General features: G+C 42.3%; 1 protein-coding gene across 1 annotated transcript in view; it reads left to right on the top strand.

Annotated features, from left to right (window-relative positions):
* LOC308594845 (cytosolic phospholipase A2 epsilon-like) overlaps positions 1-7595 on the top strand; it is a 54235-nt gene extending 46640 nt beyond the window's left edge. Inside the window, exons 15-21 of the mRNA XM_081208286.1 lie at positions 206-320; positions 688-825; positions 1921-2028; positions 2958-3146; positions 3929-4098; positions 5274-5460; positions 6868-7595. Of these exons, the coding sequence (XP_081064412.1) occupies positions 206-320; positions 688-825; positions 1921-2028; positions 2958-3146; positions 3929-4098; positions 5274-5460; positions 6868-7076 (1116 nt within the window). The 3' untranslated portion in view covers positions 7077-7595. The remainder of the gene's footprint in view (positions 1-205; positions 321-687; positions 826-1920; positions 2029-2957; positions 3147-3928; positions 4099-5273; positions 5461-6867) is intronic.
* Positions 7596-13393: the final 5798 nt, after the last annotated feature.

Here is a 13393-nt window from a genome sequence, read left to right as displayed (position 1 = left end):
GACCTCCAGAACGAATTAAGTACTTAACCTCAGGTACCACTGTATAGAATTGTTTCAAACAAATATAATATAACAATATAAAAATGTGTGCACATGATAGCCAAGGCATCTATGCAGACACATATTCAGATCTTAGATTCCATCTCAGTTTTAAACTAATGAATCTATAATTTTGATCACCGTTGTTCTTCTCTCTCATTTGCAGAAAGACAATAGTACAATCTCAGGTCAGCGAATGGCTGTGAATGAGGGTCAGAATCCCTTGCCCATTTATTTGACTGTCAACCTTAAAGACCAGTACAGTGCTCAAGATTATAAAGGTAATGTTGCTATTATAAATCAATAAGGGGTCCTCTTTGTTGTTCTACCAACCTCAGAAGCTCAGGGAAAGCAGTGGCGGCCCAGGAAAAATGCTTAGCCAGCTCAAGTATGGAAACACCTGTCTTTGTGGTTAGAGTGACTGTACTGGTATATAATTGTGCGTAAACAGAGATTGGAGTTCCATCCTCTGAACACTTTCCAAATTGCTTGCTGTAACCTTTCCTGCTTCGGCAAGAAATAAAACTCTACTTTTAGAGAATTATTGGGCATCACTTGTTGCTGCTAGCGAGTAAAAAGATTTGGCTGTGCAAGTCTCTTTCCCCACATAAGTAGGGGAAATGGAACTCCATTTTGTTGTCTTCACAGAGTGGCTGGAGTTCACACCTTATGAAGTGGGGAACTTCAAATATGGAGCCTACACCCATTCAGAAGATTTTGGTAGTGAGTACTTCATGGGACGACTGATGAAGAAGCTTCCAGAAAGTCGAATCTGCTTCATGCAAGGTGCTGAGGGCGGGGGAGGATCAATTAGAAAGAAAATAGTAGTTTAGACAAAGTAGAGCTAGGATCAATTCACTTGCCCTAGCACCCAATCATTTTCTTGTAGTTCCCAAATGTCTAAATCAGTTTTGTTTTTTGTTTTGGCTTCACTGGCAAAGCTACTTCAAGGAAAGTTGATGTACTGAGTTATGTAGGCAACACAGTGCAGTAATATTTTACATAACACATTTAAATGCAGTGTGAAGGTTTACACGGATAATTGTTCAGATTATTGTGAGTTATTCTGAAAAGCAAATATTTCTCCCTAGTTTCAGGTTTAGTTTGGTTTATTATTTCTATCCCACTTCAGTGTTACTTGGTTTTTTGATGAAAAGCAAGGGACAGTGATGATCAATAGTGTATTCCAAACCAGTCGTATGTGAATCTTGACTAGGGTGATCAGAAGCAAAGGAGGTCAGAACTATACATTAAATAACTGAGGGCACAAAGACATGTTAGCAGGTGGAGCTCATCATGTGTTGCCATTCTCTCTGCTGCACAATTAGAAACTGGCATAATTTCCTTAGCTCAATTTAGAAATCCACTAAGCTTTCTTAGTGAGCATTTGGACATGTGTGTTTGTTTTCTGAGAGAATATATGGAGCAAATATGCTGATACGACTGCCCAGATGCATGGGTAACCAACAAGGTGCCCTCTAGATGTTGTTGGGCCCCCATGGGAGTGGTAGCCCAACAACACCCAGTTGGTATCACGTTGCCTACCCTGGCTTTGTGTATTGTTCCCTGGTCATTGTCCCCCCCCTCTCAAAACAGATATACACAAGAACAAGATGATGTTTTGGACAGGATGGGGAACAATAACCATATGAACATTTTCTAGCAATGGCCCCATTACATCCATACTACAGGGCTGAGATCCATAGCCCTTGCAGGAATCCATTTCCCAAAGAGAATTACAAAACAGTTTTTCAGGCTGAAACCATATTTCACAACTCTGGATGCCTTTATACAATTAGTGAGCTCCAGTGCAAGGCAAAATACCCGTTTCCTTCCAAAGCTTCACCTGTTTAGTATTTTGAAATCTCTTCCATTTCACAGGGATGTGGAGCAGCATATTTTCCATGGATTTCATGTATTTCTGGAATTTGGCTCATAACTCTGAAGACTTTTGGAGCAGGTGGACAAAAGACAAAGTAGAAGACATTGGTAATGTGACATCCTTGCTTCTTTTAGGTTTTTCTGTTTTGTAAAATAATTGTTGACACACTCCTGTTTGATAACAGATTTGCGTAGACTAATTACTTGTTCCAGTAAAAGGAGACAGGAAACATTATTGTTTGATTCCATTAAAACAAAAAATGCCCACCCAAGAAAGTAATCAGACACAGGAGAAGACATTGATCCAGACAAAAAACCAGGCCCAAATTCTCCCAGTTCCCTTGACAACTAGTGTGAGAGACCAAATCTACTTAAAACCTAGTCTATGGAGGGTTTTTACCTTTCCGGCGTGTTCAGGCTATGTGCAACAACAGCTCATGAATATGTGTATTTAAGATGCTTTATTTATTAATTGGAGGTATTTTTAATCCACCCTTCACTTGATGGTGGTACATACCTCAACAATGAAAGCATCATTAGCAGTGTATAATTAATTAATCATCAGCAACATTAGTAAGACTCACCGAAAAATCACCAAAAAAATGTTCAATCAATGTGAGGCAAAATATAGCAATTCTTGATCCTCAAGAGCCTAGACAAAGAGGTGTATCCTTGTCTGAAATGAAACAAAACAGTGTTGGAGCATGGCACACCACAAAGTGATAGCTATTCCAGAAGTGTTGCCACCACAGAATATTATTTGTGGCAGTGCTTGCGGTCCAAAGCTATCTTAGGTTTTATTCCTAGCACTTTATCGCTTCGGACCATTGGTCCATCGAGCCTAGTTTTTCTTTTCTGTTTGGACTGGCAGTGGTCTTTTGAAATCTTGGGCAAGATATCCTTAAATCCTTTTACTGAAAGGGCTGAACCTGTGACCTTCTGCAGACAAAAGAGGTGCTTTTTCCACTATGTTATTGATCTTCCTCAAGATGTCATTGTTATCAAGGGGCATTAAACATCCCTTATGTCTTTTGCAGATGCTTCTCTTTCACCCTCAGGACCACGAGATCTGGAAACCCGCAAAATCACCCCCCAGGGCCAGCTATCTTATGGTCTCCGAGATGTCCTAACAGGACGCCCAACAATAGCAGAATATCCCAATTTCCTGAAAGGCTTCCAGTTTCATGAGGAATACTTGAAGAATGAGCACTTTTCTGCGTGGAAAGGCACAGTAATAAACCTACATTTGTGGTGATATCTTGTTGGCTTCTCAGTTGTCACTCAATATACAAGAACATTTGACTCAGGAAAACGAGTAATCTAGTTTTGTGTTAATTAAACTAGGAATTCATTGTGTGGCGCAAGCAGTTCTCACCAAAGAATCACTTCCATTTGAACCTGGCAGCTTGCTCCACCAAAGACATTTTGGAAGATTCAGAATACAAGGCCAAAGAGGCTCAAAGAGGCTGGAGAACCAGTGGAAAATTATGCACAAAACAGCTGTGGTGATATTTCACTGGTTATGTGATTGATTTGTTGCCACTTTTTGCCTTACATTTCATAGTTAACCCTAGAAAAAAAGTTCACATTTTCAGTTACATACATTTCTCACTCTTTGTGTCCCATATAACTTCTTCCAACATTTTCAGGGGTGAATAGCAGTGTTTGCTGGGAATGGAAGAATCTCCCCAATTTGGTTTCTCATTTCCCAGCCTTTTCAGTACGCCACATTTCAGCATGTTTGCATATTTTAAAAAAGGAAATTCCTCATGTTTCCTTCAAAAAACCCCTCCGAAATAACTAAGGACAATAAAGTAACATTCACAATACTATTTAACAGCTCTCCCTCCCCCTAAAAAATCCCACTGGGGAGCAGCAGAGGTTAAAACGGTAATTAAAAAGCACTAATACACAAAGTTTGGATGAAATTAGAGGACATTCCTTTATTTTTTGCCTTGGAAGCTTTTGTTGTTTTTGCACAAAGTTGACCTGCAAATTTGCTTTTCAGATACTGTGGTGGATGATTACCCTAACCAGCTAATGGAAACAGCAGAGCATGCTCTGTCTCTGGTGGATACTGGATTTTTCATCAATACCAGCTACCCACCCCTTCTGAGACCTGAGAGAAAAGTGGATCTTATACTGCATTTAAATTACACTGGGGGCTCACAGACCTTGGTGAGATCTTTTAATTGTTCCTGTCTTTCTTCTATAAGCTCCTATGCAAAGATTAAAATGCAACAGGCGCACACTGTGGACTGGCCATCTTTCAAATCCTACAAAAGTCATGCAGGATTTGAACAAAGATATACAACAATGTTCTTGCAGCACAATGCTTTCTGCTTTCTCAATTGAAATCTCTCCCACCTCCCCACATGTTTGGAGGTTTCCGCCAGCTCTCCGGAGCACACGTGGAAAGAAGAGGAGGGAAAATGCCATTACATAAGTGGAAACCCTTATACAGATGGAGCGAGTTACAGTGGTGCCTCGCAAGACGAAATTAATTCGTTCCGCAAGTTTTTTCTTCTTGCGAGTTTTTCGTCTTGCGAAGCACGGTTTCCCATAGGAATGCATTGAAAATCAATTAATGCGTTCCTATGGAAGCCGCTTGCCAGGCTGGCGGTGCGGAGAAGGGCTTTTCTCCCCACCGCAAGCCTTCAGGACAGGTACGGGAACAGAGGGGAAGAGGCGCAGCGCTTCTCCTCTGTTCCCGGGGCTTGCGGTGGGAGGAGGGTTTTTCCTCCCCACCGCCAACATTCAGAACAGCATTCTGAATGTTGGCGGTGGGAAGGAAAACCCTCCTCCCACCGCAAGTCTTCAGGACAGCCATCCGAAGGCTGGCGTGGGGAGAAGGGCTTTCCGCCCCACCGCCAGCCTTCGGAGGAGCCTTCCGAAGGCTGGCGCGGGGAGAAGGGCTTTTCTCCCCACCGCCAGCCTTCGGAGGAGCCTTCCGAAGGCTGGCGCGGGGAGAAGGGCTTTCCGCCCCACTGCCAGCCTTCGGAGGAGCCTTCCGAAGGCTGGCGCGGGGAGAAGGGCTTTCCGCCCCACCGCCAGCCTTCGGAGGAGGTCCGAGGACAGTGGGGAAGAAGCGCTGCGCTTCCCCGCTGTCCCGGAGATTTCCCTATGGGCTTTCGTCTTGCGAAGGAAGCCCATAGGGAAATTCGTTTTGCGAAGCGCCTCCAAAACGGAAAACCCTTTCGTCTAGCGGGTTTTCCGTCTTGCGAGGCGTTCGTCTTGCGGGGCACCACTGTACTTAGATGCCACTCTAGGCTGAAACAGACTTTGTTGGTGCAGCATTAGTTTTGTGTTGTATTTGATTTTCACAGCCCATTTCTTTGTGATTTCTCACCTAGAATTTAGACCAGTTTTCCACTTATATTGCTAAGCTCGGAATCCCATTTCCCAACATGGAGCTCAGTGAGGAAGACAAGAAGAACCTGAAGGAGTGCTATTGGTTTGAAGATACAGATAACGCAGCAGCTCCTATCGTGCTCTTTTTCCCACTGACAAATGATACCTTCAGAAAATACAAAGAACCTGGTAAGTTGCGAAAAGCCACTGAGCTTCCCAACATCACAATGACTAGTCACACTCCAATAATGCTCTTCGCTGACTAGACACTCAAGTATTCCTTTGGTCAAATTGTTAGTCTTTCCATGAGCACCAAATCCTATAAGTAGAAGTGCACTGAACCACAACTTTACAGGTTGATTGTATCTGGCCTAGTTTTGAGCACATGGTAAAGTGTCTTTGCTCTACAGCCAGGTCTTAATTTTATAATGACCAACGTGCAGATGCCTTTGTCATGGTGCACTGAATTGTCTGCATGTGTAATAAAGCAAGAACTTAGGAGAATGGTGGAGCAATGATACAACAATGCCGACCTACCAATGATACAACAATGTCAAAGAAGGGTCAAACAAAGGTCTCTATTTTAGCACATATTCCACCCATTTCCCCCAAGGTGGCCATTTTGTGGTTGATAAGCTTCCTGTAATTAGGGTTGTCTCTATATCTGTCCATCAACATCATAGAATTGTAGAGTTGGAAGGGGCCATGAGAGTCAGGGGATCTTTTGCCTAATGCTGGGCTTGAACCCATGACCCTGGGATTAAGAGTCTCATGCTCTACCAGCTTATCTTACAAATGGTGGATGTGCAAAATTGTATACTGGTAAAGTGCTGGCACTAGTTCAAGGCTCAATAGCCTTGTAGGACCCCTGGACAGTTAAGTCCAGTCAAAGTTGACTATGGGGTGCAGCGCTCATCTCACTTCAGACTCAGGGAGTTTTCCAGGTCATGTGGCCAGCATGACTAAACTGCTTCTGGCACAATGGGACACTGTGATGAGTGCCAGAGTGCATGTAACTGCCGTTTACCTTTCTGCCGCAGCAGTACCTATTTATCTACTTGCACTGGTGTGCTTTCGAACCGCTAGGTTGGCAGAAGCTGGGACAGAGCAACAGCAGCACATCCTGTTGTGCAGATTCGAACCGCCGACCTTCCGTTCGGCAAGCCCAAGAGGCTCAGTGGTTTAGATTACAGCGCCATCCGCTCAAATAATATAGTCTACACTGTTTCCCATCCCCTTGACTCTCTGGAAAGTGGGAAGGAGACACAGGGAGCTGTGTAGGTGGAAGACTCTGCTCATAAAATGGCCACTTAGGTGATTTTACTTGAGTGAGTTCATTGCCAGCCTCTGGTTGTCAACAATGGCCCATCAAGCTGACAGCTGGAGCTGTCATATTTATTTTGGGCAAGCTCTGGTGTGATTTCATGCTGAGTTTTATATGCCTTTAGAGTATTCGTACATTATAGGAAGATGTAGTATTTAAGCAAGGCCAATAATATTACCCTTCTTAGATTAACGTGAATGGATGAACTCTGCTGTTTTGGCCTAGAGATGAAAACCTTACTGGTGAAACTCTTGGTGGTGTTCTTTCTACAGGTGTGGAACGCAGCCCCACAGATATGGAAGAAGGCAATGTGGATGTCTCTAGCTTTCATTCCCCATTTGCTACAAGAGAGGTGACCTTTTCAGAGGAGAATTTTGACAGATTGGTGAAACTGACTGAATACAACATCCTGAACAATGAGAACAAGATTGTCGAAGCCTTGCGTGTAGCTGTGGAGCGGAGAAAAAAGCGGAAATTATGAGTACCACTGTGGAGGGTCCCAGGCTGCAATCCTAAGCAGATAGATGTCCAAATCATTTTTGCTGCTACTCAAATTCATGTTGTAAATCTACATGAAGAGAACAGTTGTTCCATGAGCACCTACTGTAAGATATTTGTTTATTGAAAACGAGATAGCCATGTTTCCTTGTAATATTGGGAACACATTATTTTAGGTAAGCTGCATCATAGTATAATTGCAATACAGGGATACACAGCCCTCCTTTTACAATAGATTATTTTGGGGAATCTATTCTCAGATGGACCAGAAACTCTGAGAAAGAATGAAATTAATTATCTGTCTGCGCAATTACGGTATACATTGTAATCTTATACATTGTAATCTTAAATCCTCCTGCTTGATTTTCTCATTCATTTGATGTTTCTCTCCTCTGTGCTTGGTTTATTTTGTTACTCATGTTTGTTGTTGTCATGGTACAGTATATATGCATGTCTCTTTTTAATGGAAAACCCAATAAACTCATTTTAAAAAGAAAGAAAACAGGGCAGTCATTACAGTTGCGCATACACATGAACAAATGATTCATACACCCCAAGAGAAAAATGTATATTACATAGAGAAGCAAGCACGTTAGAATAAAAGGAAAACAATCCTGAGCTGTCTGAGAGATACAGTGGTACCTCGGGTTAAGAACTTAATTCGTTCTGGAGGTCTGTTCTTAACCTGAAACTGTTCTTAACCTGAAGCACCACTTTAGCTAATGGGGCCTCCCGCTGCTGCCGCACCGCCAGAGCACAATTTCTGTTCTCATCCTGAAGCAAAGTTCTTAACCCGAGGTACTATTTCTGGGCTAGCGGAGTCTGTAACCTGAAGTGCCTGTAACCTGAAGCGTCTGTAACCCAAGGTACCACTGTACAGCAGAAGAGGTGCTGTCTTCACTTTCATGTGAGAAAACCAGATAAACCATGCACTCAATGCTCTCAAGCTCTTTTAAATCTCAGTGCATTTCTATTTTTTTATATAAATATTTATTAAAGTTTTCACAATATTACATAATGAAAAAGAAAAAAGAAAGAATACAAAATAAAAAACAGTTAAAAACAATTCCATCTTTTTGTCACTTATCTTTCATTTGCTTGTTTCCCGGACCTCCTCATACCTCCCTTTTTTGTATTCCAGTTCAATTTATTAGTTCAGCAATTCCTTTCCCTCCTTATTTTATCCTGATCTTTAATCTTAATATATTATAGCATTAAATTTTTACCTGTTAAAAATCCATTTTTTTCAAATTCTTTTATACCATTACAGCTAGAAACCACTTAACTTCAATCCAACATCATTCTAACATTCATTAATTTTGCAATATTTCTGTAAATAGTCTTTAAATTTCTTCCAATCTTCTTCCACCGACTCTTCTCCCTGGTCTCAGATTCTGCCAGTCATTTCCGCAAATTCCATGTAGTCCATCATTTTCATCTGCCATTCTTCCAGAGTGGGTAGTTCTTGTGTCTTCCAATACTTTGCAATAAGTATTCTTGCTGCTGCTGTAGCATACATAAAGAAAGTTCTGTCCTTCTTTAACACCGAGTGGCCGACTATGCCTAGGAGAAAGGCCTCTGGTTTCTTCAAGAAGGTATATTTAAATACCTTTTTAAATTCATTATAAATCATCTCCCAGAAAGTCTTAATCCTTGGGCACGCTAAATCTCAGTGCACTTCTATAGTCACCGTATTTTTTGCTCCATAAGATGCACTTTTTTCCTCCTAAAAGGTAAGGGGAAATGTCTGTGCGTCTTATGGAGCGAATGTGTGGTCGATCGCTGGCTCCCTTTCTGGCCCTACCCCCTTGCCCAGGCCTCCATTGTTGAATGTTCTGAGGAGGCTGTTTCCCCAGCGACATGTGACTGGCTGATTAGATCATCTGTTTGGAAACTGTAGAAATGGCTCCCTTTCCTTTCCTAAAGAAGCTGCAGAACTGTGAGTTGAACCCCATAAAAACAGGATTTTTTCCCTTTGCAAAGTAAGGTCAACAACTTTGAGCTGATCCTCAAAAAAGGGGCTTTCCCCCTTTGCAAAAGAAGCTGCACAACTGTGAACTGACCCCCTCCCAAAAACGGGGCTTTCCTCCTTTCCTCCTCTAAAAACTAGGTGCGTCTTATGGTCAGGTGCGTCTTATGGAGCGAAAAATCCGGTGATCACCCAACCGTACAATTATCCCATTACCTACTTACTTCTGTTAATACCTAGCAATCTGTTTCCTAGTAAACATTTTTCTAATTCTGATGCAGAGACTGCCACGTTCTATTTTTAAATCTCTGCTCTCAAAGCATAGCCTGGAATTCTGTGAGGCATGTCCAGGTTTAGAGGACAGGAAGCTAGTAAAGAACTTTAATGTCTTTCTCCATCAAGATCAGCAACAGGAAGCTTGTAACTCCACCCAGATACAACTAAGGGCTTATCCACACTTCCTCTTGTCCTGCTGTCGGTTTTCCATGTTCTGATTTAAAGCTAGAGCAGGTTTTCCCTGGGAAAGGAGCATGGCAAGCAGGAAACTGATCTGACTCATGCTTTCTCGGCATGGCATAAGATGAAGTGTTGATGAGCCCCAAGTCATGTGCCTTCTAGCCTTTGCCAAGCAGGTGCCTGCTATGTATTTTGAACAAACTCCTCTTAGCCCCCACTAGCATGTGCTGCTTCTTCTTCCATCAGTAGATACCTCAGCTGGTTGGGGCTGACTGGAGTTGTCCAAAACATTTGGAGGGGCACCAGGTTGCTGAATGCCAGACTAGACCATAAGATTATAATGCATGGAATCCAGTGGGATTTTTGTGGCCACAGAAGGGCTTTTGAAACAGCAGATATGTGTGCTAATGGAACAGAAGAGGAGGCAATTCCCCTTTCCACCCAAAGCCCACCTTCTACCCTGTTCTGGGGAGACCCCCAACTCTCTGGAACTGATTTTCTCGGGGTGCTGGGAGCTACAACAGGGATTCCACCTAATGCTACTAGCTGTGTCATTATTTTTGTCCCACTGTCCTGTCTCATCAAGCTGGCTGGGCAGGTTTTTGAAGCACTTCAAAATCGGCAACGTTTATGAAGACAATGAAGATAATGGGATGCGTATTTACACCGTGGCAATAAGGTCTTTATTGTTCCATCTTCAAATCTCTGAAAAAGCTTTCCTTTGTGTGTAGCCTACAAAAACAATAAGGCAAACCCATGGGTGCTGGACACCTCCCAGTCTTTGTTGTATTTCTTGATACTTCTCTCAACTCTACTTTTATCCTTCAGGCTGATTTCTTAAGCGCGGTTGCTTAACTAAAGTTCCAGGTTTCTAGTCTCAAAGCTGCAATTAGATAGCTGTTTTGCACCTTTATTAACATATTCCCACAACTTGCATGGACAAGTATGTGTGATACTTAATTTTTTTTTTTAATATAGTGCTTTGTCTTGATATTCTGAAGCCAAATGACCTGAAACCCATGTACAAAGGATGTGTGGGGGGATCATCTGAGAAGAATTAGATGAAGGCCTTGGTTCCTATCTGGCCTCTGACCCTTGCATGGTCTTCCTGTTTGATCCTGGCTCCGCTATGCAGTTCTACATTCTTATGCGACTGGAATGATGTGGGATGGGGAGAGGGGAAACAACAGCCACAACATCACCATCGAATGAGAAAGTACCCAGTTTCCCCCCCTCTGCTAACAATGAGTTCTGGGATGTTAATCTGTCTCTAAAACTGGAAAAGAGACTGGTGTTCTTAAATCAGGGATTCGGAGGGTGCTTTCAGTCAGTCACTATTTCACAGATGTGGTTAATTTAGGGGCAAATTTGGTTTGTGCAACTGAAACAGATTTGGTCTCTTGTGCCACAAAACCTCTTCAAAATGGGGGGGGGGGTGTCCTACATGGTGGGATGCCAGTGGGATTATACCCCAGTAGAACTGAGGTATATCAATAAGGATTTGGCTTCATTGTTTTGGAGAAAATGTGATTCCCTGCACATGGACTACCACATGTGATAGAGCTGCCCCAAAGTAGTAGTAGTAGTAGCAGTAGTAGTAGTAGTAGTAGTAGTAGTAGTAAATAAATAATTTATTATTTATACCCCACCCATCTTACTGGGTTTCCCCAACCACTCTGGGCAGCTCCCAACAGAATATTAAAAACATGATAAAACTCTAAAAACTTTCCTAAGCAGAGCTGCCTTCAGATGTCTTCTAAAAGTCAGATAGTTGCTTATTTCCTTGACATCTCATGAGAGGGCGTTCCACAGGGCAGGCGCATCTACCGAGAAGGCCCTCTGCCTGGTTCCCTGTAACTTCTCACAGTGAGGGAACTGCCATAAGGCCCTCAGAGCTGGACCTCAGTATCCAGGCGGAACGATGGGGGTGGAGACACTCCTTCAGGTATACTGGGCCGAGTGTTTGGTGAAAGGGTTTTTCAGGAAATATCAGATATAATGGAACAATTGGTGGTGGAGGTGGAGCTATCCTAGGTCCTGTCAAATGTTATAGCCCATGTGTTATAGCAGTGTTATAGCCCATGACTAACGTCAACTCATCATCATTTACAACGCAAGGCTGGTGGCCCAAAGTGTGATTTAAAGTGTGATTTATTGGGTTGACTGAGAAGCTTCCATAGCCCAGAGGAATTGCAAAATGTGGTAACTTTATGGCAATGTGGGGGGCCTTCATGACATTTATTACCAGACAAGGAAGTGAATTAATTCTGCCTGAGTACCAGAAGTCATTTTGGAAAGGTTTATTGCCATGATATTTGTTAGCTTAATCTTAATAGTTATCTTGGTCATGTGCCAGTATTTGGATATCTAAATTATGTTTCAAATTATGTAAGTACAGGCACTATATTTTGTTCCAATGTATTTAATTTAATAACATTTAAATATTCATAAAACCCACTTTCCTATAAAGTATAACAAGACAATGTACAACATAAAAATGAAATACTATGATAAAAGCAGTAAAAGCATCAATAATATATCAGTAAAAATGGGCTGGTAAAAAAATTGTCGTTCAAAATACTTGTCTGACCAACACAGCTTTTAATAGGTGCATGAAAGAAAGCAGAATTCCTTCTGAATTTTTATTGGCAAGGAGTTCCACAGGATAGAACCTGGCACACAAATGGGCTGGGTCTTGGTAAAGTCTGCCCAAACCTCAGGGGCTTCGGGAACCACTCAACATGCTTCAGTAAAAGACATCAAAATCTTGAAATTGCTGGTGGTTTTTAATATATGCTTTTATTTATTTTTTAATAAAAGAAAAGCAATGAGAAAATGTGCTGGAAAGTGAGGGATAATGAACAGTTGACATGGCACTGCATGACTTTTCCACAAACAAATCATAATGAATGCTCATTAAATAACTGATGCCATATTATCTCCCCACAAACTTTGTGCAAGTCATCCAGAAGTGACTCAAGTTTATTAGGAGGTTTTTTTTTTAACCCTGCAACTCACACAGAATGGAACCTAAAGCTGAAATTTGCTCTTCTCCAAACACTCCAGCCTTGCGCTACCTTTCCTATTTCCCCAGGTCCTTTTCATGTCTTTCACTACAAATCCCAATATGCAGTTCGCCTTCCACAAACCAACAAAGAACAATGGATACCCAAACAACAAACTGTGTTCATGGAAGAATGGGGCAGCTTTCATTCTGGAAGCCAAAGATAGGACACAGCTTCTGAAGCTCCTCAGATCCAAATTTGGGTCATCTTAACAAAATAAAAGTGTTTTCATCCACTGTGAAAGGTTTTTGACACTCCTTCTACATTGATGCTAAGAGTCTGTATGCTGCTGAGAGAGGAAGGAGGCTCACCTGGGAAATGTATCCACTACCTTAGACAGCTCCCCATCATCAGCCCCCTTTAGTCAATTATAATCCTATGTTACTGGGGGAAAGGAATGTTGCCTCCTTGCTTTGGGTTGAACTGTTCTATCAGCCTTCACAATGTAAAAAAAATTAGGGGAGGTCCAAAATTGGCAAACCAATTTGGGGAAGTGGGGAGCCTGGTGTCCCCCCCCCCCATAGAAGTGAGCAGCAGCAGCAGCAGCAGCAGCAGCAGCAGCAGCAGCAACAACAACAACAACAATATTATCCAGCCCTTTTTCTTTTGGTTTGAAAAAGTGGCTTTGGGCAATGGTGGCCCAGTTGCTGCCACTGCTGTCAAAATACAGATTTTATGGGAAACCATTACCAATTGTGAGAGTATTTCTGCCCCCACTTCATGAAGCACCAGAGAAATGGGGGTTTGGATTTTACCACAGGATGGGTGCACACCACCTAACAACTTCTAAATGTTACACTAGGTGGGTTG

The sequence above is a fragment of the Podarcis bocagei genome (assembly GCF_964188305.1).
Source record: "Podarcis bocagei genome assembly, chromosome: 1".
Taxonomy (NCBI): Eukaryota; Metazoa; Chordata; class Lepidosauria; order Squamata; family Lacertidae; genus Podarcis; species Podarcis bocagei.
This window is presented reverse-complemented; position numbering and strand designations above follow the sequence as displayed.